The sequence below is a fragment of the Podarcis liolepis genome (genome assembly GCF_965112155.1).
Source record: "Podarcis liolepis genome assembly, chromosome: 4".
NCBI classification, from domain to species: domain Eukaryota; kingdom Metazoa; phylum Chordata; class Lepidosauria; order Squamata; family Lacertidae; genus Podarcis; species Podarcis liolepis.
This window is the reverse complement of record NC_139558.1, coordinates 47,063,538-47,090,437: the sequence shown is the minus strand read 5'-3', so window position 1 is coordinate 47,090,437 and position 26,900 is coordinate 47,063,538. Positions and strand designations below refer to the sequence as shown.

General features: G+C 40.8%; 1 protein-coding gene across 16 annotated transcripts in view; it reads left to right on the top strand.

The window, feature by feature from the left end:
- DMD (dystrophin) overlaps positions 1–26,900 on the top strand; it is a 1,010,042-nt gene that overhangs the window by 52,710 nt on the left and 930,432 nt on the right. For 10 of the 16 annotated variants that reach the window (XM_083498282.1, XM_083498285.1, XM_083498279.1 and 7 more), the window contains exon 1: positions 24,316–24,417. The exons of 4 other annotated variants lie outside the window; for them this stretch is intronic. In XM_083498282.1, the coding sequence (XP_083354408.1) occupies positions 24,321–24,417 (97 nt within the window). In that variant the 5' untranslated portion in view covers positions 24,316–24,320. Of the gene's footprint in view, positions 1–24,265; positions 24,418–26,900 lie in introns of those variants that run through there. 2 more of the 16 variants (XM_083498305.1, XM_083498286.1) reach the window with 2 other exon arrangements.

The following is a 26,900-nucleotide window of genomic DNA, read 5'->3' as shown; positions in this document are numbered from 1 at the left end:
TGCCCCAAAACTCCCCTAAACAGGGCTGCCTTCAGATGTCTTCTAAAAGTCAGACAGATGTTTTTCTCTTTGACATCTGATGGGAGGATGTTCCACAGGGTAGGCACCACTACCGAGAAGGCCCTCTGCCTGGTTCCCTGTAACTTGGCTTCTCGCAGCTAGGGAACCGCCAGAAGGCCCTCGGCGCTGGATCTCAGTGTCCAGGCAGAACGATGGGGGTGGAGACGCTCCTTCAGGTATACTGGGCCGAGGCTGTTTAGGGCTTTAAAGGTCAGCACCAACACTTCGAATTGTGCTCGGAAACATATGTTTTAATGCACTTCTGTACATCACATACACACACTAGCAATGCTTATTGAAAGGTTAGAGGCCTGTGTCAGAGCACTGTCCCACCGCTAAGGGAAAGAAAAGTTTCACCTGCACCACAACCTGATGTAGTAGCATCCTTCACCCTGCTTTATATTTCACCTGCCCAGAACTTCAGTGGTGGTAAACATGCAAAGAGACCCAGGTTCAATCCCAGGCATCTCCAGTTAGAACTTGGACAGTTTTAAGTTTTTGCAGAGCTGCCGCCGGACGGGGCAGACAATACTTAGCTAACTGAAAGGTCCTACTTGGTATACGAGGTTTCCTTAGTGGTTCTAATTCTAAGTAGATGTTTGCTGGGACAACCTTTTGCACTGAATTTCACTTTTAAAAAAGCACGACATTTAGAAGGAAGCAACCATGGACTGCAAGAAGATCAAACCTCTCCATTCTGAAGGAAATCAGCCCTGAGCGCTCACTGGAAGGACAGATCGTGAAGCTGAGGCTCCAATACTTTGGCCACCTCATGAGAAGAGAAGACTCCCTGGAAAAGACCCTGATGTTGGGAAAGATGGAGGGCACAAGGAGAAGGGGACGACAGAGAATGAGATGGTTGGATGGTGTTCTTGAAGCTACTAGCATGAGTTTGATCAAACTGCGGGAGGCAGTGGAGGACAGAAGTGCCTGGCGTGCTCTGGTCCATGGGGTCACGAAGAGTCGGACACGACTAAACGACTAAACAACAACAACAACCACTGTCTCTAACAAGTCTAAGTACAGCCTTGCTACCAGGATAACTGTCCTGGGTTTTCCTACTTGTAGCACCGCACAGAAGGAATATTAAGTTTCCAGAGGTGCTGAGAGTTAGCAGAACCTTATCTCAAGCTCATTAGCCTGACATCCACCCTACAAGTGAGAAGTGGAAGGTATGAATACAAATACAGGATATACTGTAAGTCTCTTTATGTTGGCTGTAAGGTGCTATGGAGTAAATAGTACAAATTCTTATCTCAGCTGTTTTGTTACAGTACCGCTGTGGTACAGTTACACTCAAGGTGAGGGGTGGGCAGATCTATCAGTTTCAGTTTGTTTCTCTCTCTCTCTTTGCTCTTAAAGTCAATTCTCCACATTTCCATTTCAGTTTGCAATTATTTCCTTAAGTTCTAATTTGATGATTTAATTTAGGTTGTGAACTGCTTTGAGATTTTAAAATGGAGAGACAGAGAGAGGGAAGATTTAACTAACTAACTAACTAACTAACTAACTAACTAAATAAATAAATAGAGGGGAAAGGTTAGTGTGTAAAGGAACAGAGTGAAAAGCAGACATTCAGCATCTGCGTTGAATTCTCTCGTTTGCATCCTGAGTTGCCCTTCCATGAACAGAAGGACGCCTTCCCTTCACGGAAGAGACTCTGATCCAACAGAGGCTCCCACTGGCAGGAGAGAGGCAATTTCCACTGGTTTTTGCTTCTCCCCCTCCCCATCAGCCTTTATCACTACCTCCTACACTGTTCCAGAAGATCCTCCAAAGTAATAGAGCAGATTTTTCAGGGAGGAAGCTTCAGGGAGAAGGAGGAATCGAATAATATTGCTGCCGCCTCCCACTTATGCCAGAAGGAGCCCAAGCCATTATGTTTATAATTAAGGGTTACAAATGAATAGGAATTTTGGAAGTCTGCATCCAAGTATTGCTATCCATCTGGCAGACTTTAAAGTCACATTTCACCTCCTATTCAGAGTTTGTGATCTGCCAGAGAAACGGAAAAAGAAAGATTGTAATTGGGCCATTAGAAGAACCAGCAAAAAGAAAAGCACATGTTTAGCCTAAAAATGGAACGGGGGGGGGGGGCATTGCTGCACAGATCCTTCTGAGTCTAAGGCACATGTTTGATACAGGATTGCAGTGGAATGGTCCACTGGTGGACTGGAGTGGAAACTTCCCACTCAAGGTCTGCCAGTGAAGCTCAGCCTGCCAGGGGACCCCTGATTGGCTGGTTCAAAACTGGGGTTTTGGCGGGCAATCTTGCTGCAGTGTGGCCAGCCAGGATGGATTTTAATGGCTGGCTGGCCCTGTGCACTGAGGCTGTCCGGGGATGGTGGCAGACCCACGAGGGGCCACAACTGCCGCCCGCCCCCAAATAAAGTAAGCAACCATTCATTGACTGTGTTGATGTGATGCTATACTGCAGCACTGCACTAGTGGGGGGAACATTCTGCACTTTTAGAAGACAGAGTTAACAGGGAGAAACATTTTATATCGTTCTTTCTGCAGCTCTTGAATTTCTGCCTCTTCTTGAGATCTTTAAAGATACCAGAAAAAAGTCATTCTAATCTAATGGCTCCACTATTTTTCTATAGAAAGCATTATAATTATCAAAGCACTGCAAGGAAACTAAAGGAACTGCTAAATATGCCAGCTTTATTTGGCTTTACTCTGTTACCATTGTGATCACACCTCTGTTGTGCTTTCAGTCTATCAGCTGCAACTGGTAACCAGTGTACTGGTTAAAGCTGTAGCTCTTAGACCATGTAGGCAGTAGAAAGAGGTGGCAGAATAAGCAGTGCCGTTTCAGACTATGGGTGGGGCAAGGCTGGCCCTACCATGAGGAAGGATGAGGCAGCTGCTTCAGGCAGGTAATGCTGAGGAGTGGGGAGCTGTGTGCCACATGGACTACTCTGCAGCTCCTAAGCTGTTCCACTGTCTTCAAATGCAGTGGAGGATGCTGTCCTGTTGCCACTGTCAAAGTAAGATTCAGTCGGGCTGCTTCTCCTATGTCTCTGGCCAAAAAATGCCTCAGGCCAGCCCTTGGGTAGGTGGTGCCATTCTTACATATTCTTGCAAAGGAAAAGAACAAATAGTCCACCAGGAAAAATATTTTAGGCCCAAAGGATTTTGTTACTTTGGAGCAAAGAGCATTGCCCTACTACACCTTCATGTTGAAGTAGTGCAGTCCCTCGGGGCCCTACCATCTTCATTCCTGTTGCGTTGTGCTTCCTAATAGAGGCTTTGGACATTTGAGATACCTCAAAAGCAGGGCCGTCTTAAGCATATCCGACGCCGTGGTGCAAAGCTCCCTCCAGCGCACGCCCCCCCTTTTCTTAGGGAGGACATCGCTGCTGGTGGGGCTGGAGGAGGCGGGCAGCGGCTGGAGGGCAGCTCCTCCGGTGGAGAAGAGGTGGAGGCTGGACACGATGCCTCCTGGTGGCCATGGCAGACAGAGGCTCCGGGCATGGTGCTGCTTCGGCGCAGCATGGCGGAGGCAGGCAAGGGTGGTGAGCTGATTCCAGAAGGTGTGGCGTCTAGTCTCTGCCTCTTCCCTGGCACCCTCCAGAACTTGGCGCCCTGGTGCCCCGCACCACTAGCCTCTATGGGGAAGACGCCTCTGCACAAAAGCATACCACATTTGCACATTGTAGCCATAGCTGTGCACATTACGTTTCTACACTGGTTACCTGCTTATGGAATGCTTTTCCCAGGGAGGCTCATCTGAAGTTTTCATAAAATACCTTTAGGCCAAACATATTCCTTTTGTCTTAGACCTTTGGCTATAAACTTGGGGGGGGTGGTATTGTTTTGCATTTTTGTGTTTTTCATTGTAAACTGCCCTATGGTCCTTGGATAAACATTGTAAACGTTTTTGTGTTTTTCATTGTAAACTGCCCTATGGTCCTTGGATAAAGGGTGGTATAGAAAATTAATAAGTAATAATAATAGTAACCTATGACTAATTGACTGGCTGCTTCTGAGTATTTGCACATAATTCAGCTTTCGTGTGGCATATAAATTGCCTGAACAACATTAAAAGTTTATCATAAATAATGATGCCTTTCCTTCGGTGTGCTAAACACTTACTTATTTTTCTTTGTGCAAATGGCAGCCAATTCTTTCACTTTTCTATCTTTGTTTGGCTCGTGTCTGCATCACAACTTGACATATTACAAAAATGCTTAAATATTAATGCTTTTCCTCTAGTCTTATCATTTCCCCCCTTTTCCCACTAGAAAATAAAGCTGAATCAGAGCTGAATATCATTCTGTAAATTCCTGTGGGAATAATAAAGCTTCTGGGAAAATACTCTGCATGGGCTGTTTAAGCTCAAATGAAGCAAAGAGGAGGTGTTGAATTCTGTAGGGTACAAATCTACTTGAAACATTTCAAACCCTCAAAAGTGAAAGGGAGGGAAGTAAATTTCTTTGTTTCTTCAGAATAATCATTTCATTTTTATTTTAAAATGGGGCTGTCTTAAATGTCATAGGAACTAAGCTACTAATCTTACCTTTGCTCCCCAACCCCCGCCTGAAGCTTAATTGGTGCTTGTGGCCAGGATGGCTTTTTACCAGGTTATGCTAGTGCCCTAGCTCTGCCTGGAGATGTCTGACCTTTTTTCAGCTATCTAGACACACTAGGCTGGACTACTGTAACATGCTCTGTATAGAGATGCCCTTAGGAATAGTTCAGATGCTACAGCTGGTTCAGAATGCAGCTGCCTTCATTGGGGGGGGGGTTTAAGCAGAGGTTGGATGGCCATCAGTCTTGGATGCTTTAGTTGAGATTCCTGCATTGCAGGGGGTTGGACTGGATGCCCCTGGAACTCCTTCCAACTCTATGATTCTATGATGTGGGTCAGGAACCTTTGACACCTATATTATGCCAACTGCATTGTGTGTCTGTTTTAAGCAGCTGTTTCACCTTAAGTGTGTAAACGTTTGAGAAAAAGTTGCTGTGGGTTAAACCACAGAGCCTAGGGCTTGCCGATCAGAAGGTTGGTGGTTTAAATCCCCGCAACAGGGTGAGCTCCTGTTTCTTGGTCTCTGCTCCTGCCAACCTAGCAGTTCGAAAGCACGTCAAAGTGCAAGTAGATAAATAGGTAGCGCTCCGGTGGAAAGGTAAATGGCGTTTCTGTGCACTGCTCTGCTCTGGTTTGCCAGAAGCGGCTTAGTTATGCTGGCCACATGACCCGGAAGCTGTACGCCGGCTCCCTCGGCCAATAAAGTGAGATGAGCGCCGCAACCCCAGAGTCGGCCACAACTGGACCTAAAGGTCAGGGGTCCCTTTACCTTTTAACCTTTTAAAATGGGTACAGTTGCATAACCACCACCACCCAGTCCATAATGCATACTGATGTGTGAGCTTGAAAATATACAACTCATTTTTCCTGTAACAATTTTACATACTCAGGCCGACAGATAACTAACACAGAAACACCCGTCCACCACTGTGCTGAGACCTGGAGACTCTGAAGTTTTCAGTCACACAAACCTTGGTACAGACTTCCTGCAAAAAGGAATTAGCGTTTGCAGAGGTCTGGCTTCGATAATGCACTCTTGAGTAGCATGACTGCTTCTAGCACTGCTGAGTTAAAGGCTGTTTTAAAATGTTTTTGATTATGATGATAATATTGTACATTGCACAATACATCCGGCTTTAGAAAAGACAACTGCCTTGTGTTAAGGTGAAGCCTACTGAATTACTGGCTGCTGTTCAGTTCTGTGATATCACCAACGTTACTCTTTGATAGTTTTGGTGGGCTCTCTGTCCCAGCCAATCTGAGTCTGGATCCCACAAACCACACTGGATGCCACAAAGTATTACAGTGCTTGTAGAATAGCAACACCAATTTATTATAAGTCCATTTCGTTCTCCTGTACATGTACAATTCTGGCATGTTGCAATAATATCAGGTTTTTCATTCATGTTGGGCATCGGATTAAAGCATCTCCCACATTCCAGATATATGGAGCTGATGGCCAGAACCTCAAGCACACATAATTTTGGCTCCACAGAGAAACTTTGATCCCTACCAGCTGACTTGTCATTTTATTATTATTATTATTTCAACTGTGTTTTCAGTTGGGAGCCATTAGCCCCTGAATGCTGGCATGGCCAGTTCAGGGAGAGATTTTATACCTACAGTGCAAATATTTAGGCCTCCCGTGGGGATGTGATTTTTAGTGGTGGAGTCCTATTACAAGTTCTTGACAGTTACTGCATAAAAAAAAAAGCAGCCCTGCAGTGGCCTATTAGATTACTTTTCAGCATAATCCAGCGAGGGAGGCTGAAGGGAGCAAAATCAATGGCTGCTCAAGCTTTTATCTTCCACTTGTACTTTTAAAAAAGAGGAAGAACTTTTGTGTGGTGTATCAAATGAAGGATGCATAGGGTATGAATGGTTGGCTCTGATATTAGTGGTATGTGGATTTGGAGGGCGATGGGCGAGGAGAATCGTCCTTTTGATATGCTTCATTTGTCATTAGTAATTTATGGCAGCTGCAGTGGTTGATTTTATTAACTCTCCTCTCCTATGTTTGTGATGTATAATTCACGGCTTTCAAAATATTTTGAGGGTCTTGCTATGTGCCACAAATGCAATATATGCGCCGTCTAATGTGCAGGAAGATTAGAGACGTGAGCTATTGTTGAGGCCACAGCTCTGGTTTAAAGATGAAGCTGAGATAATACGACCATTTTCAAGGGATGGCTAACCTGTGGCGCTGCAGATGTTGTTGAACTTCGTCAGGCCCAGCTGGCATGACCTTATGGTCAAGGATAATGGGAGCTGCAGTCCATGTAGAGGGGCACAAGATTCTTAAGGTTGCCTTAAATCCTCAATTTTGAAATTGGATTAAGGCTGCAATCCTGCTACCCACTTTGTATGTGTAGATCAGCCTTTCCCAACCTGGTGCCCTTCAGATGTCGTTGGACTACAACTCCCATCAACCCTGAGCACTGTCTGTACTGATGGGGGGTGATAGGAGTTGTGGTCCTGCTGCATCTAGAGGGTGCTCAGTTGTGAAAAGCTGGTGCCAATTTTTGCTTCTCGTCTATACCGTGAGCTTTCTGCTATCTTTCTCTTCTGCAGACCACCCAAAATGTTTAATCTATCCCTTCCTAGAACTATGAATCACCTCCTCACCTTCTCTGCCACTTTTCTTCCTCTGCTGCTATTATCTATATTTCTTGATGGCGTAAGTGCAAGAGGATGTGTCACCATCCTTCAAGCTAGTTAACACTGCTAGATAGCAAAATTGTCACTGCTTGCTGCCTCTTGCTGTTTTTGTTTTTCTGGTCAATGATGATTGTTATTATAGCATCTTGTTAAGTATGATTATCAAGCCATGATTACAACTATAAATTAGAGGCCCTCTGATTTAGGAAGCAGGATTTTTCACCATAATCTCCTATGCATTGGGAGAGAAAAGAAGTGCCATCACACTGTATTGGAGAATAGTGACTATGTCAGGTAACGGCATCACTAATTGCACAGTAACTACATCATGTATTACTATTACTAATACCATTGCTATTACTATTATTTAATCCCATCCTTCCTCTGCAAAACAAAGTGGTAAAGCAGTACAATTAAAAATAAAAGCACATTTAAAACAATTAGAAACAATTAAAGACTTCTAAAAGCATGTAAGACAGTCACATACCCACACAGTTAATAATTCCAAGGTTGCCAGGAACAGTATATTTAAAACAGGAATGTTTTTAAATTCTTCCAGAAAAGTAATAATAAGTGAGTCAGCCACACATCATCAGGGAGGACACTACAAATGTGGAACTGCCACCAAGAAGGCCATGCCAGCACCATGGCTAATGAAGTAATATGGGAACTGCTTCCTCCTTAAACCAGTGTCTCCTGACTCTAACCATGGTGCGATTCCTGTAATTGGGTACAGTCACCGGAGGGGGCGTGGCAATGTGATATATGAGAGCTGATAACTGCTTAATGTTTGATTGACTTCTACCTTGTAGCTGCATCTCCAAACTTCCTTGGCAGCCAGACAAGGGAGTATTCAGAGGTCTAGCATGAATATGGTCCCTGGCTTAGTCCTTGGTGTATCTCCAGTTAAAGGGGTCTTGGGTAGCAGTGCTGTTGAATGTATATGCTTGAGATCTTGAAGAGCCATTGCTGTTCAGGGTAGAAAATAGCAGAGCTGAAAAGCAGGAATGGTGGGTTTGAGTGCTGGCAAGTAGAGAGAAACCCAAGCAATTTAGGGAATTAGTTTTTGGTCCGGGAACTTACCTGGGCTTGTTCATTTCTCAGATACGGTTTTATGCCACGTCAAGCATATACCTTTTCTTAGAAAGATGTAGTATTGGTCTTTGTGGGTAGAGCATAGATGCTCACTACTAGACTGTTGCTTCAAACTATGCCGCTTCTTGAGATAGCAAGAAACTTGAAACTCTTTGGAAAAGAAAAGAAAAAGAAATCACAGCTGCTTTTTAAAATGAAAATTCTCCCTCCTAAATATCACCAAATCAGCTCAAAATTCAGATTGGTGGAACCAGATTCAGCTCAGCACAAGTTTAGACTTGGCATAATGTAGCATTTGTTGAACATGCCTCCATGTTTAAGATGTTTAAAGGCTATCTGGAATTTTGGAATATACTCAGCTGTGCTTTGTTTTTGTTTGTTGTTTTTTTAAAGTAGTTGTGCATATGTGTCTAGAAGCAATTTTAATCATCTGAAGCTGTATTGAAAAAAACATTGTGTCTTGAAACAAAGTATTCGAATCAGAGCCAGGAATAAATAAAGATATAGCCAAAAACAAAGAGAACACTTCTGGGTCTCTTAGAGCAACAGCAGAGAAAGAAAGTGACTTCTTACTTCCCCCCAATAAAAAGCACCAAAATAACGCTTGAAACTCTGAAAAATAATTCTGCACAGATTGTAGTATCTTTTGAATTTCTACAGTTTTATCATTCTGGGAAGAAGGCCTGTGGAGACAACAGATCAACCTGTAGGTATTTGAATGCATCATTGACAGATGAAACCTTGGAGGGACAGGAATTTATTGGTGATGTTTGCAGCAAAATCAGCTTCTCTGTATGGTACCATTCGGCACAGAACACATACGTGTGTGTGTGTGTGTGTGTGTGTGTGTGTAGCTGATGTCTTTAAAGAAACATGAGAATTTTGCAGGAAGCTTAGCTTCAGTATTTGCTTGCTGTGTTTTATTAGATGTGGCCTGAGTGAGGAAAATGCAGATTCAGTGCAGAAGTGTTCAAGTGCATTATTATACTACAGAAGTAACATATCTTGTTTTATGAAAACACTTCAGACAAATATTTTTTGTAAGTGACCTGCCTGCTACTCTTGCTTTCCATTATTTAAAACATTTGGAAGCAGTAACCTTTTGCCAGGGAGTGACTTGTTCCTGGAAAGAATACAGAATTTACTATCTGCTTATCCTGGTCTTTGGGCTTCCGTTCCATTTTTTTTTCTTTCAATTACTTGTGCCTCTAGACCATAAATAGAATTATTTTAAAGAGCTCAGGGCTCCGTCTGACAACCTGTTTATTCAGCATTCAAACTGAAAGCTCTGGCGTGTGTTTGAATTGCTCCCGCAAAATACTGACATTCCTGAGGATTAGCCCCATTGCACTGTAAAATATCGTCCCACAAATCTAGGCTGGAGCACAAAAAACAATGTGTTGATCCATTTCAGTCATGATAAATGGACAAGTGCTCATCCACAAACACTCTGACACATTGTTCTGACTCACAGCCCAGTTAAGTGCTTCCAGTGCATAGAACCTTCAACACTGCAGAGATGACTACCTCATGTCAATTGGCAGAGCTCCCTCTGGTGGATTATGTAGAGTTAAACCTTCAATTTCACCCTGTAGTCCGGCCATAAGAAAAGATTGGAAAGCAGAGAAGATAATTTTAGGAAATCTGTTTTAAGATGGAGATAACCGTACAATGACTTGACCAGACCTGTGCCATTAATTGGCAGAATAGGATTATTTTTTAAAAAACTCAGCCTTGATTGCTTTTTCATGTAATTAAGAAATTCCATGCAGAGAAATTGAAGGAATTAGACAGGGAAGGGCTGGGTAAAAGAACAGTGAAGTGACAGCTAAGGGGGGAAATGTTTTTGACATGATTAGGACAGGATCAAATTTCATTTGGGAATGAAATGCGTTATTAGGAAATGATACGAACATATACTCTCCCACCTAAATGCTGTTTATGTCCCAGCAGTGTGGGAATTCTTCCTCAGTGCAGTTTGTTTTACTTAGTCAAGAGGCATAAGAAGAATAGATACGTTGCATAGTGGATAACGTTGTAGGAATATGATAATCAAAGCACTGTAAATATCTAAGAGAGATTTGCAACTGAAAAGCAGTTAAAGATAGGAGTGTGGATCTTACAAAATGTAATCTGTTTGCCTTCCGGTGCCATAGTTATTCCCCACCCTCTCTAGAAATAGTGTAGCTTTGCTACACTGTCACATCTGTTGGGAAATGGATGTGTTGTTGTTTTTTAAAACAGAATACCTTAAAACTACATTTTGTCAAGTACACTGGAATTCCCCAAAGTATCTCAGTAAAGGTTGCAAACAGCAGAAAATGCTTTGCCAGCTAAGCCACTTAAATGCAATGGCTTGCTTTTCACATTTGCTTTTCACACTTCTGAATGGCACATGCATAAACTGGTACATTCTTAAGTCATCGTGCTCCTTTGTTGTGTTAAAACAACAGGCCATGGTTGCAATCCAGCACACAGTTAATTATGCCTAGCCCTATTGACATGAGAGGAAGCTGTATGCATAACTATATCCTTTATTTGCAGGCTAAAGTTGTGGTTGTAAATAAGGGTCCTGTGTCTCTAATTACCCTCTTTGTTTCCATTGCATGGGGATGGGTAGGGCTTCCTCCTCATTGGCCTGCAATGTCTAAGCTACTTTGCCAACCACTCTTTATCTTACCTACTATCCAAGAAGCCAGTTAGTTGTGTGAGATGGCTTCCTAGGGCACAGCCTTGGACTGGACCTGCAAGAGAGCCTTTTTCATCTGGGCTGCTCCTAAGAGTCTCACCCATGTCCTACTGCCTAGTTTCACACACAGAGCAGGCCAACTCTGCATAGTATTGAACAACTTCTACATCCTTCTATTCTACACCCACTCCTATAAGCATTGCTCCAAAAAAAATCCTACTTATTTTCTCCATAAGAAAGCAACCATCAAATTAAGGGAGTGGCGCCCTAGCACTTATGCCATCCTTGAAGGCGACGGGTTGGCCATTTGTAGCAGCTTTTCCTTTTTAGTCCCTGGGCCAGGAAGCTGATACAAACTGATGAAATACGGTAAGGCTAGATGCCATTTTGAGTGCAAATCCAATAGAGGTGTCCAGTGCTATGTCTAGTTGAGCACTGTTAGATCAGTTTCCTTGCTCAAAATTAGTTCAAAATCTGTTCTCTTTCATTTAGGACAATAGAGCATTTACCCAGATAACCACCTCAGTTCACACACACCCCCAAAAATAGTATGTGCTCTGCAGATGTGCACAAATAATTACTTTGGGTACAGTTAATTATCACTGGGCAAAAAGACATATGCCGAAGCATTAGATCTGAAATGGCCATTACTACCACTGCTAATAATGCTGCAATCCTTGGAATTGCTACTCATTCCCACCAATAAGCCCAGTTGCATTATCCCCAGCTGTGGAAGACAGCAATCTATCTAATTTCCTGGAACAAAATATGGCAAGCAGGGGATGTGCTAACTCTTAAATTTCAGCGTCCCTATTACTCCAAGTTTCTGTCTACCAAATCTAACAGCTGATTGGGTATTGTGAGGAGCAATCTGTCTCTAAATGCTAATGGGCCCATGCTTGTAATATAAAATGCAGGTATGGCTTTTTTGGTATATATAAAATACAGTAACCTGGGATGTTCAGAGATCTTCATACCACCACACAAAGAATGATTTGTAATCCATTATATAGTGCATTCATTAGTACAATGTTGTGTTCTATGTGAAACCATATTTTCTTATTATTTTGCTGAGAAACCATTTCAGGATTCCTGTACAGGTGTTGCTCTGGTTCATTTGACATCTTGAGTTTTAATAAGAGATCATAGGGAATGAAAGATTATGCACAATGCTGGCAAGTTGTTTGCTTCTACTGTGCAATTTCCTGGGAAGCAAATTAAATGTTTGTTTTAAAATGTAAAAGGCACTGTATCTTTTTTATTGTTGCTGTTGTTCTATTCATTGTTGTCAATTAGGTGTGATGAACAGTCCAAAGAGAAAATAATTTAATCATCATCAATCTAGCTTGGGCTACTGCTTTTGTTGATACTTCCTTCATGGAGAAGTTGAAATACAGAATTGGAAATACAGCTTTGTGGTAATTGCTGTCACATTGACTGGGAACTATTATTTTTGCCCAACAGTAGAAGTAGCTAAAAGAAGACCAACTTAGAGAGCTGGGAATTGAGAGGCTGAAATTTTAGTCCTATTATCTTATTATTTGCTTGAAAGACTGTGTTGACAATGGAAAGCAGGGCGTGGCTGTGCTACTGGTGTCATCCCAGGTAGTGGGTGGTGCTGTGGTTTAAACCACTGAGCCTCTTGGGCTTGCTGGTCAGAAGGATGTTTGAATCCACGTGATGGGGTGAGCTCCTGTTGCTCTGTCCCAGCTTCAGCCAACCTAGTAGTTTGAAAGGAAACCAGTGCAAGTAGATAAATAGGTACCACTGTGGTACCTATTTCTGTACGCTCTGGCTTCTGCCATGGTGCTTTGTTGCGCCACATGACTCAGAAACCTGTCTGTGGACAAACACCAGCTCCCTTGGCCTGAAGTGAGATGAGCGGCGCATCCCCTAGTCACCTTTGACTGGACTTAACCATCCAGGGATCCTTAACCTTTACAGGTGTCATCTCTGACATCTGTGTACATCTGTGTATCTAGCATGTGCCTCTTCAGTTGAGTTCTTAGGTGTTCATGCAGTCATCTGTTCTGGACACACAGACACTAACTGGGCAGGACAAGGAGCCCTGCTTTTCATGTGGTAGTCCATATGCAAGGTGCATGTGAACGCATCTTTCTTTACAAAACACAAACCTAAGAAGCTGGCATACAGATCTTGGAAACCTAAGCATGACTGACTGCAACCCTACTGCTAGGTAATAAATGTAGAGGAGACAGTTACAAGGCAGCCTAGGTCAATGGTTGCTACTGTTGTCTCCCATAGCTCTTATAATATCTTAAAATCAAAGCTTTAAAACCAAACCCTGAGGCCTCTTAAGAAGTCCCCACTTGAGTTTCTTGCCTGATCCTACCTTGCCCATCTGTACAAGAGCTTTTGCCTGGTGAAGAGTGCCAGTAGGTCATATTTTCCATCCTGTATTTAAAGCTTAATTTTGTCTTGTTTCTTTCCCATACTCTGTGCATTAGTATAGAAACAACTGAAACCACAAGTCATTCCCTCCAGCTATTTCCTTCTTATTGTTGCCTGCCCTTTAGCAGGTTTCCGTAGCACAACCTTAGTTTCCTGTGCATCAGTGAAGCTGTTACCCCCAGTACCAGGTGTTCCGTTGTCCTTTGTAATATTGTCTCCCTTCCCCTCAGGAGCTCTCTCAGGTTTGCGAGTCTCTGTAGTTTCCACAGCCACCTTGGTGTATTCTGATATCTGCGACTGCTGTCCTTGCACCTCTGGGCCAGAATCAGTATCCAAGGTGACGGATTGGAATCAATATTACAGCTCCAGTGACACAACATGGCTTCTGTGTGTCACTTTCCTCCAGGGGTTCATCTCCTGCAGTGGACAATCTTCCTTCTCCACTCTGCCCTGTCAAGAAGTTCCTCATGTTGCTTAGTACCTCGAAGTATAGACAGGCTTCCTGAGAAGAGACAAACCAGGGACTTAAGGGGATCCTCCCCCCGCCCCGTCCACACAAATCAGCAACCCACTATAAGCCCTAATTTTGGTGTGGTAACCCATGAGATTACTATCATGTGGGGAGGGGGAGTACTGCTCCACCATCATTTCCCCTGCTGGGCACCCCGTCGTTCACAGTCCACACATTTGGGAGATGGTGTGGTCTGCTCTAAAAACACTGACCTTGATTTTCCCTTCCATGTAGAAAACCAATTGCAATTTGGCTTACAGCAATGAGGTGGGTAGTGATGAGAGCCTCCCACCTGGAAACACCTACCAGCCATATATAGGAAACAAGACATTACAAGGCATTGCAATTTGTCTCCTAGCTCACGTTAATTGATTATTCAGTAAACACTGTTTTCTTCTTTACCTGTGTATTCATGAGAACATATAGAACCTTTCTGGATCAAACCAAAGATCCACCAACATCCTGTTTTCAAGCAATCAGCCCAATGCTTTCAGTAAACCCACAGGTTAGGCATTAAGGTCATCCCTAGCTGTTTACCTCCTCAGCAACTTATACTGAGAGAAATAGTGCTTTCAAATATAGAGTGTCCACTGAACTGTCATTGATAGACCTATTAGCTATAAAAGCATGTGGCAATAGCAGTGAATTTCATAACTGAATGATATGTTGTATGAGAAATGCTTCTTGATCTGTACCGGACAGTACTTTTATGTACTGTCCATCAATAAAATTGAGTGACCTGGAGTTCTACTTTTGCCAGAGAGGAGAAAATGCACCTGTGTCCACTTTTTGCAAATAATACGTAATTTTATAAGTGTCTGTCATTTCCCTGTCATTTTTTTCTAAGAAGTTCTGAATATTTTACCATTTCCTTTCAGAGAAATTGCTCAAATACCTTGATAATCACCCTTTTCTGAATCTCTTTTTCTTATTTTAACTCTACAATGTCCTTACTAAGATGTAGATACCAAAGATATACATAATATTCCAAATACAGCCATACCATAGATTTGTGTGCTGTGTTTTTACTTCTCTAATTATTTCAGACACCAGATAACCACAACTGACTACCTCCAGATGGGTGACTCCTCAGACTAACAACCATTGCTCTTCCACATGTAGCTTACAGCAGGGATTGCAGTTGATTCTCCACAATATTTTGGATATTGCACCTTTTGTCTATCAGTGATGAGCTTCCATGCGTCAGGGAAGTCTAGTTTACCTGTGTGGCCATTTGAAGCTCACTCTCAATATAATCTTTGTAGTTGGTGCCATGTTATCATCTGATTAATCTTCTTAACCAGCATTTTAATTAGCATCAAAACGCTTTTCTAGCTGTAATTCTTTTTTTAAAAAGAAGTGAATGAAACTGTGTTTATAGTGCTATAACACCTTTTAATGTTTAAAATGATTTCCCCCCCAACCCCTGTTTTTTCATTACTATTTTAGTGCTGCTATTTTGTAGAAAGCTGCTCTGCCTACGTGCTAAGAAAAGATGGAAGACTGACAGGAAAAATACAGGGCAATGTCATGGCACCAAGGCATCACGTGGATGCTGTTAAAAAATTGAGCAAATGAAGCATGGAAATTCCACACTAAATGCTTAAACTGTATCCAGATGAGGGTGCTATCTTGCAAATAAGTCATTCAGATCCAAGATTTAGATAATATTGATGTAAATTGTTTTGGAGATTCTGAGGTTACACAAAGAAGTTGAGTTAGCTGATGGTACTTCTGGTCCCCCCCCCTTTACATTATTGATACTTGTTCATGTTATTATTGTGTTTGTACTTAAGCATATTAAAAGGGACGTGGGTGGCACTGTGGGTTAAACCACAGAGCCTAGGGCTTGACAATCAGAAGGTCGGCAGTTCAAATCCCCTCAGTGGGGTGAGCTCCTGTTGCTCGGTCCCTGCTCCTGCCAACCTAGCAGTTCAAAAGCACAAAGTGCAAGTAGATAAATAGGTACCGCTCCGGCAGGAAGGTAAACGTGTTTCCGGGCGCTGCTCTGGTTCGCCAGAAGCGGCTTAGTCATGCTGGCCACATGACCCGGAAGCTGTACGCCGGGTCCCTCGGCCAATAAAGTGAGATGAGCACGCAACCTCAGAGTCGGTCATGACTGGACCTAATGGTCAGGGGTCCCTTTACCCTTTACCTAACTTAAGCATATTATAATGTAATTGTCATGGCCTTTGGCTATCACAGTAAACTTATTGAATGCAGTGATCCAATTTTTCCTGTGTGTGAGATTGACGCATAGGGTGCCTCACACCATTTTTTTCATTCACCATATTCTTTGTTATTTCACTGCTTGTCATCCACCCCAGTGAGTGCAGCTTGACAGAAAATTTCTTGGGTGTGGTTCTTTTCCTCCATTCAATCTGACACCACCACTGACCAGTTAATTTAGAGGATCAAAATGCAGAAATGTACAAGATCCATAATAATAAAAACAAACTGAGAACTGCTGTGAACTGGATTCGGCTGAATACTGAACTGAATCAGGCAGATCTGAGGCTTGTTGAAATCAGGTTGAGACAGCCTCAAATTGTTCCTGGTTGGGTCAATCTACCTGGAGTAATCCAGGGCTATCAAAAGGCAGGATGGTGGGTGGCAGGGGGAGGAGAAGGAGAGGCAGCCAGCCTCTGAAAAGAACAGCGTGTTGCTGTTTGCAAGAGGGCTTTATCTACAGATGGAAGAGAAACAAAAGAAACCTGATCTTGCCAGTGTTAGCCGACTTTGAATGCCAACATCTGAATCACCCCTTGAATGTGCAAAAGAAATGTGTGGTGAAAGTGGTCACGGTGAAATGTGAAGCAAATCAGAGGTCAAAGTGACTTGAAGACTTCTTTCCTAATCTACTCTGTCATGTAAACACTCAAGAACCCACTCAGTTTTTTGAAGGATGGTTTATTTTATTTTATATCATATGCTGCAAAAATTAACTGAGCTCAACAATCTTGGTTCTCAAAAGCCCTTTCAGCACTGGAAGAGAAAAGAGAAATGGGTGTTTTAAAAATCTATTGAATATCATCTTTTTCTCACATTGTCAGCTAGCAAAATGTCAGCTGAAAGTAAAGTCTAAATGTGGAATCAAGGCTTTCAGACTCTCTGTATCTGATTTCAGTCACATGCTCTCTTAGTGTGCCAGCACATCATTTTGTGTAAATGGACAAGGGTCTGGTCTGTACTCAAACTGAAGGCTGCCAAGAATAAACAGATGCTGTAGGATGCAGACATGTTTTTTTTCCACTCTGACTCAGTGTGATATCAATGCCTGGCATGATACTAGTAGGCACCAATATATTTATAGATCCAATATATTTATTTCCAGTGCAGAGTTTGGTGCATGTATGGAGCCTCCTGCACATGGAAAAGCTTCTTTATTGACTACAGTGTCTAGGATAGCTCCATCCTGTATAATGGGGGTGCACACTGAGCTACTGGATCCACATGAATGGATCCATGAATGAATTACTGAGCTAATGGATCCACATGAATGACTGGTCATTCTGGTGCAGTGCTTGGAGTGGGATGCTGGGGAAACCAAGGTTCAAATCTCCACTCTGCCATGAAGTTCACTAGATGCCTCAGCCTAACATTCTTCACAGAAAAAGGCTTTTTTGTAAGGATAAAGTGGAGATAACCATGTACAGCACCTTGAGGTCTTTCAAGTCAATAATAAATAGCAATTAAATGATTGTGTGCCATGAACTGGGAATATAGCCCCTGCTAACTCAAGTCACATGTAACTGACATAAACTTCGCATAATTATCATCAACACTAGAGGTGCCAAACTGTTTTGGTACATAACAACCCCCCCCCAAAAAAAAGTATCCTAGAAATATTTTATGAGTGTACTACCATTAAAATAGATGGGATTCATGTTTATTGTGAGGCTTTGATTCTACGGAGACAAGAAACAAAGAACAAATATGCATGTGTGTGGATTAAAAAGTAAAACCAAACAGTGGCATGTAATGTGGTCTTAGTTGATTGAAAAAGAAAGAATAATGCTCATCCTCAATAGATAGGATTTATAGGAATTTGGCTAATGGGATTTCCTCCTGCAGATGGAATTGTATCTTGCTGCTGTGCCTTCTACAAAATATTACCATATGTACTGCTTTCAGTAGTGAGATCACTGAGTGAGTGAATGAAGGAATAAGAATTGATTGGATTATAGGTACAAAAACCATTTAAATTCTGACTCTGTTGGCCAGTGTTATCTCAAGTGAGGAAAGGCAGTCCACATTATTGGCTCCATTGGTTAGAGTATTGTCAAAGTTAAAAGAAAAGATCTTCAAAAGTATTTTTGCTGAGTACCTGCTTTATCAAATGCCCTTAAATGCTAGGAAATGTTATATGTTTAGCTCTTCTTTTGTACTATTTAGCAGTGTGAAGTGGTACATTCTGATATAGGTGTGGTGGTACCTACCCTTTGGAATTCTCTCCCCTTGAATATTAGATGGACTGTTGTCTTTTCAGCACCTATTGAATATATTCCTCTTCCAGCAATCCTTTCCCAATCTGTATCTGTATTGGAAATGTTTTTAAGTTGTTTTTTTGTTCTATCATTTTCATGCTGCTCTGAACTCCTTTGGAAATATAGGTAATATATAAAATCATACACACAGAGAGAGGGGGGGAGTGCCCCATAACAAAATGAAAATTTATTGATCATTTTCTGATAAAATTTCTGAGATAGTTATTCCCCCCACACACACACACTCCTAGAAAAAGGTGACTGCAGAATTCTCTCTGAATAATGTCTGCTATGTTTTCATGGCAGTGTGAGGAGACAATGTATTATTTAGCAGTACTGAAGATAAAGGTATATGGGTTAGACCTAGGAATGAGTTAAGTTTTGTCCTATGGTAAATGAAACATGAGGTGAAACTGTATTTGATTAGACCTCAGAACTCTGCGAAGGTTATATTGTATGAAGGCCTGAATGCTAGCAGAAGACGTGGTTACGGTTGCTAAGGAAGGAAACACCTTTGGCAGCTAGTAGTACTGAAAGTGAATGTCCCTGGTATTTATACTGATCAGGGGTATTAGAAAGGTTTAATCTGATTGGTGTTCTGAGAATCGCTTTTTAAACCCCTATTGATCCTTGAATAAAGGTCAGTAGAAGGGGGAGCTGCAAGGTGGCCAAAGGGAGTGGTCAGTAAAGACTAGAAAACTAGAAGAAGTTATTTTAAGAGCCTTTTGGAGCTGGGGTCATGGAGAGAAGGGCCTGAGGATGGAAGACAGAAAGTTAAAGAAAACAGGAAGAGATAGGCAACAGAAAGCATAGTGTTCAAAAGCACAAGGCTGAGAAGAAGACCCAGGCCTGAAGAACATCTAGAAGAGGAAGAACCAGAAGACAGCAGCTAGTAATAAAGAATTTCAGAAGAGATGGAAAGTGTTAATGATCTCTATTAAATAAATCAGTTCCCATTACTGTATCTCCAAACTTAGGATGCTGTGATTTATTCTAACTGTGGCCAGTTAACATGTGGTTGGTTTGAGCATGTTTTGTCTTAACTAATCACATTTAGACTAAACCACAGTTTCTTGAATGTAATAGGAAACTGTGAAGCTTTCAATCTTTTTCTCTTGTCCCTAAAAGAGGGGAGAGAGAAACAAGCAAATCTAAGGATTGAACTCATGATTATGTTTGTTGCATCTAAGCTAGGCTATTTTAGAACTACTTCTCTAAAGAATCAACCAGTTTTTCCCAAATTAATTTTAGAATTTTTCACAAATTTTAAGAATTTTGAGAGCAATTTCAACTTTGGCTTTTTAAAAATGCTCTCAATAAATTTATCATCTGAATTTCATTAGCCCATACTAGCCAAATTTGTTTTAATGTTCAACGGTAATCTAATTTCACTTCTACTTTATTTATAACCATTATTTATGATCAATAAAAGATTTTCCATGCAAGGATAGAAGACGAAATAAATCAAGTTTTGATTTATAATTAGCATGCTGAATGAAGCATCAGCTATAAATAACTTATACACTGCATGTGTGTGTGTGTGTGTGGCTATTACAATGGTGCATTTCCCAACAACTGTCTAAAAGTCTAGAGCAAGAAAATTCTAGCTTTTGATGTCCTGGTTTCAATAGCCAGATAAGCACATGCTCCAGAGGAAAAAGGAGCTCACCTTTCGGGAGGTGCAGTAATTCACTGGTGGAGCACAGACTTTGCATCTTAGATGAATATGCATAAAGTTTGAGGGTCAATCTCTAGGATCAGCAGTTAAAATACAAACAAACCCAGAAAGAAAATTTGGAGAAGAGTCCTTGCCCAAGAGCTTGGGAAACCATTGCCACTCACAAGAGTTGCAAGAAAACAGTTCAGAACATAAGAGTAGCCTGCTGGGTCAGGCCAATGGCCCACCTGGCATCCTGTTCTCACAGTGGCCAACCAGATGCCAGATGGGAAACCTGCAAGCAGAATTCAAGCATAGGAGCTCTCTTCCCTCTTGTGGTTGCCGGCAACTGGTATTCAGAAGCATTATTACCTTCAACTGTGGTGGCAGAAGAGAATCATCATGGTTGGCAGTCATCAATAACCCTCCATGAATTTGTGTAATGCTCTTTTAAAGCCATCTCGGTTGGTGGCCATTTCTGCCTCCGGTGTTTAACTATGTGTTGATCCAGTAGCTTCATGCAACCTTGATATAAGGGACAAGGGGAGAGCTCTTGGTAAACTTTTATTGTTATATCATAGTTTAGAATGCACCATATGAACAATGTTTTTAAAAACTCTACCGTGAGCTTCACTTATAGAAAAAAAAACCCTAAGCATAATTTAATATAGTGCAGAAAGTAAGTTCATTCATAATCTTAATAAAGATCTCTGTGTAATAAATAGGAAATGAATTACTGTAGTAATTCTTCTTATGTGGTGCAGGTGCCCACAGCCCCACTTTCCTTCCTGTTCCTGGTTACCCATATGCTTCCAGTACTTCATACCACTTCTTTCCAGAAAATTAAAACTAACATATTTATTGTTTCATTGTTTGTTTGTTTGTTTATTCATTCATTCATTTTATTGCTTTATTATTATTTATTGTATTAAATTTGTATACCTCCCTTCATCTGAAGATCACAGGGTGGTTCACAACATAAAAATACAAAATGAGAACACGAAATGCATCATAAAAAGCAAAAACAAACCATTAACCCCCCAATGCTATTTTATTTATTAAATTACTCATCTGCTGAATGGGCTTCAGTAAATATAGCCCCCCACCACAGTCCAAGAATTCCCAAGTCACTAGCGCCTGTGAGTTATAAGTTACAACCTTTGTGAAATAACATCAATTCTTTGTTACTATCTGAATGTTTTAACAATTGAAATGCAGATACCAAGAAAATATTTTTTATGTATTCTAAATTTATGGGGCCTTCAAAGTCAGTCTTCCTTTTATTGTCTCTTTTCAGTTCAGAAATGACTTGAACCGACAACAAAAAAGGAGCTGACAGCAGTTGTTTTTTTTAGATAGCCACTTTATAGCTACACACTTTGCAACTATATGATAGGGCAACCTATGTTGCCTTGAATACAAAATTAGCTTGTTGATATGTGCAGCTACAGACTGAGGAGCAGATGCAGTAAGTCTAATTCTAACTTATTTACATAAAATCTCTAAAAGGACATGTTATTCCATGGTGCCATATCTATAGCATCTAATAAATTTTCCATCTTGTTCCATTAAACCAATCTTATTGTCTCTGCTAATTTGATTTTTAAGAGGAAAATGACATCATTGCTCACCCAGAAAGCAGCTGATTGCCAAGATACAGATTTTAGGCTGCAGAGTTGTGCTAATCTTACGTGGGGAAGTGGAATAAATGGGGGGGGGGAGGCATTTCACCTCCAGATTACCATTCTTCATGCTTTCCCTTGTAAAATTCACATGAGACCAATTCTCCTCACTGGAACAAAGTTGTCTGAGAATATTAAGCACTCCTACAGAGCACCCCTCTGCTTCACTAGATATCATGACTCATTTGGGTGTATTATCCCTGATCTCTGACAAGTAAAGATATATAGGCCAAACCAGGCTGTAGTGAAGCAGGTTCTGTGGTGGTTTGACACTGGTGCATTGTTTGCTGAATGGTCAACAACTGTGTGGCTGAGTGGAGGGACTCTTAATGAAAATCTGAATTGTGATGGCAAAAGAACTCATGTAGAGGGCTGAATAAGGGAATCAGAAAATTTTATGAAAAGGAATTGGGTTTCCCAGCCACTTCTACATATGTAATATTTAATTTCTATTATTATTTATTTAGTTTTCATCAAAGCTTTATTAGACTACAAGCTGCAATAGATTTGTCTTCCAAGAAACTGTTCTAATTTCAAACCTTTCCTGAAGCCGTAGGCTTGAAAAATAAACGAGGATTAATTTGGTTTACATAATTTAACTACTCTATTCTAAACTTAAAAATGGAAAGTGTATTGCTGGTGGTCAACAAAAGAGGTTTAAAGACTGTCTCAAGGCAATTTTTTAAAAATGTAGTATAAACACCAACAATTGGGAAACACTTGCCTGCGAGCACTCCAATTGGAGCCTTTACCAAAAGTGTCATGGGCTTAGAAGACTCTTGAACTCAGGACGTACTAAGAGGAAGGCACACTTGGCAAATCCACACCGTGATCAACTCCCAACAGGAAACCAATGTCCCCACTGTGGAAGGACATGTAGATCCAGAATTGGCCTCCACAGTCACTTATGGACTCATTGTTAAAACTGTGTTTATGGAAGACAATCTTACTTGGCTACGAGTGATCGCCAAAGAAGAAGAAGACATAATTGGCCTTAAATAGCTGGTATAATAGACACTGAGTTGTGATAATATGGCTGCTTTTGGCTATTTAAAATGGACTTGCAATCCTATACATGTTTCCTCAGAAGTAACCCCCATTAAGTTCACTAAGACTTGAAAGCAGTATAGTGCTACTGTACTCATGTCCCGCTTGTGGGCTTGCCATACATATGTGGTTGGCCACTTGTATGCTAAATTATATGGGTTTTTGGTCTGATCTAGCAAGGTGCATAAAATTCTAACCTACATCTATGCCTTTGTAAATGGGAACATTTTGCGGGTCAATGTGGGTTAAGAACAGTGCTGGAACATGGTTGTCATGCACAATTTGCACCATGTGGACAATTGTGTAAAAACCCGTTGAAGTATTTGTTATGTGAACTTGCATTCTGAGTTAGGGGTGTGTGCTTTGGTATTCTTCCACCAATCTTATTGGATTTATTCATTCTACCAATCAAATTTGTAGCAGGGAATCTTGGGTATAAGGGGGAAAGTGATGTATTTACTTCAACATTATGTACCTTCTAGATATCTACTGCACTATCTACAAGATTTTTTTAAAAAAGTTGTGTGTTTGTCTACCCATATTCTTCATGTCAGCTATTAATAAAGGAAACTAGCTGTTTCTTTAAAAATTCATGTGGCTATTAATATTCTTTAGGCAGTACTTACTGATGGTGTAGTTGAGGGGGGGCGTTGTTTTAAATTAGCCTCACTAACCTGTCACTCACCAGATATTTTAGCTGTGTCTGGTATCATTTGAGAGATAAGATGCTACTAAGAGAACCACAAAAACTACTTCCCTCTTCAAGTGCATAAATAACAGTTAGGGGCAAGCAATCACCTGCAGGTATAGAAAATCTATTAGGTTTGAATTGAGTGCTCTTGTCTCATTAGAGAGCTATTCATTAGGATTCACAGATATGAATGCAATTTTGCTTTGGATATCGTGTTGATAATGAAGTATGAGTAAGGACATGAATAATGTGCCCCGATACTGTATTTCAGGACTCTTTCCCAAGGAAAGTTTGAATGAAGTGATGGTGTGATTTGATAGGAATTAGTAAGTATTTAACTAAAGTACAAATAACAGAAGACGACTGTGGGGAAGGGGGGGGGAGAAGGGGGAGAAATGCCATTCCTTCCTCCCCGGAAAAACATTCTGGTTTAAGAAAAGCTGCAAGCTTTAATAATCAGTGAAAGAGAGAACACGAATGCCAGGATTTGGAAGAGATTTGCAGATGCACTGCTCTCTGAGGCAGAAAGAAGGCTCATTAAATGCAGGATGCTGCTGTGTCTCATTGTGTGTTTGCACTAAGGTATAGGTTTGCCAGGCTGACGTATCAGATAAAGTCAGAGTGGTTACCACACCAGCAGTGTAGCAGCTGCATAATAAATGATGGAGAGAATCATGTTAGGCATGCCCACCTAACCTAACTTGAATCATGCGAAAGGGGAGCTATTGGAATTCAAATAGACTTTCTAGTTCCCAGCAGTCGGCAGCAATAGAATGCTTTCAGGAAGATGACAGATGCAGGGGAAAGATGCTGTTTTGCACTATCTTGATTTGTTACCGCAGCCAACTTATTGGCATGATGGAGTGACGAGAAAAGCAGCTGGCATGGAAGGTAGGATGATCAAAGCCTTTGCATTGTCGTGAATGTCATTAGAAACTGACCATGACAAAGCATATGTTAGAATGAGCCTCTGTTGATAATGGCAGAGGATTTGTTGCTCGGGTCTTGAAACTCTCTGAAAACAGTGTTGCTTCTGCAAAATGGATTTTTGAATTGCATTTCTGCTTGCATTACGTCTTTTGTGCTTGCTTCTCGCCTCGGGGAGCCACTTGCCTGAAAGATATTGTTATGAAAGGGTAAGGTTAGAGAACAAAGTGTTTTCGAAGTCTGGGGAAGCCCAGGTAAGGGGAAAGAAACAACCCAGAAACCTCAAACGTTTCATAGGGTTTAGTTGCATGGTCTTTGACTTCGAAATGCTGGCATATACATAGAGCATGAGGAAATGAAGCTGCATATATTGAACATTCTGAAATAGCAAATAGTATTGCAGATTCTGTTTTTGTAGTTTGCTTTGCCAACAGGGTTTCATCCTCCCCTTTTTAGTTCTTGCTGTGTGCTCACTTGTGTATTATTATTATTATTATAAAGAGGAAATTCATGTATATCTCCTGCAGGGTCTTTCAACAACTCTAGCATCTGTTTCAGCTACTGAACTGTATTCACGTTTTGCCAACTTGATGTCTGCCCAGCTGGGTCTATCATTTCTCGCATGATTACTGTTCTTAATTTCTCTGTATCAGCTTGTTTCAGATATAATTTTGAAAACTGCTAATGAGAAATGACGGCAAATGTGAAATCATTTGAAATGGAATATATGGGTGTTTTCCATTGTTGTTTTTTAACATAGAGGATATTCCAAATAATTATCTTCCAGTCTGTAATGTTCATTATTCAGTTGGTGGATTGTTGTTTTGTTAGTATAGGTGAGCAATAAGCCAAAGTTTCAGGTGACTTTGTTAGAAAGTTTTGAGTTTATGTGAAAAAACAGTCTCTCAGCTCCATGTATCATTTCCCTTCACCCCTCTTCCCTCATTCCTAGTGAGCAATATTATAGCAACATGCATGATTCATCCTGATCACCTGTACAAGGTTGAGTCTTGCTGTTTATACCTTATTGGGAAAGAATGATTGATTAATTAATTGCCAGTTTCCTGCTTTGTGGAAATAATGTTTGCTCACATTAAAAAGTAAGCTTATTAAAAAGTGGGCTGAAAAACTCTGTAATAATAAGAATACCTAAGTTAGATAAAATGTATATGTGAGTTTGTTAGACATTTGCAATCTGATATCTCATCAGCTAACACCTCAGTACTTTCATTTAAATATCATATCTGTATGTTCGTGCTAACGTCAAGTTCAGTGATTGGCTGCAAACATGATTGATGTTTTAAGTGGCATCTGAATATACCTTTGTATAGATAAAGGGAGCAGCTTGATATTAAAGTGGTGTTATTCTAAAACCTGGCAAAAATTAGTAACTTGGTATTTGTCAGGTACAAATTATTACGACAAACTTGGTATTAGCCATTTTGAGCATTTCAGCGTATTTCCTTGAATTTAAAAAAGTTTAAAGTGCACAGAAAAAATATAAAGGTTGTTAATTTTCAGTATACAAACTTGTTCAGCGACTGAACTAATAATATCCTAATGAAATTCAAATGCTCTCTAGGCAGGCTTGAATATTTCTAAGGATGCAGCAGGTGTATTCTCCTTTCTTGCACCTATTTTCCAAATTCATAGCATTTTCTTTCAAGTGGCTAAAGTGCATGCTTCTGATTTTGCTTTTGTAAAGATAATAGAAGGCTGTCGCCATCTAATTGAAAATAGTGATTTTATAGTTTGCTTACATTTTGTCAAGAAGTGTGTGAACTTTGGACTGCATTAAGACAACACTAGGTGGAGCTAGCAGTTGATTATATACAAAATACAGCATCAAAGACTTGAGTTAAGCTGCCTAATGTGCAAGCTGATTTCTATAAAAATAATGGTAATAATTTTTCAAAAACCCTGTCAAGCTTGAAGTCAAACCTTCAAGTCATGAAATGCTAAAGTTGCTGGAGTTTGAAGGAAATAGACTTCAGCTAGTCCAGACACTGTCCTGCTTAATGAGTGCCATATGCGAGGCAATGCTGCAAACATGGGCACAGGTAGAGGGATCAGAGCAAGCAAATGGGAATGAAGGCATAAAATAAGCAGCTTTTTATTCTAGTATACAATTTATCTCATTTGTATCCTCTGTTGTTTCAAGGAACAATAATGTATCCCTCCCTATTTTCAAAATATTGGATTACATAAATATTTTAGACTTTCTCTGAAATATGTTGTTGAAATGAAAAACTTAGATTAAATGAATGGATTTTTTGGGGGGGGGGATGATTACTGACATTTTATAATGCACAAGGAAAAGTAGGCCAGAACTGCATGCAAAGTTAACATCCATTTGGTTTTTCCAGTACTTTTGGCAGTGAAATGGTAACATGGAGAATCGTTTAGCTGATCCTGTGCACATTTATGTGAAAATGAGTGCCAGTGGG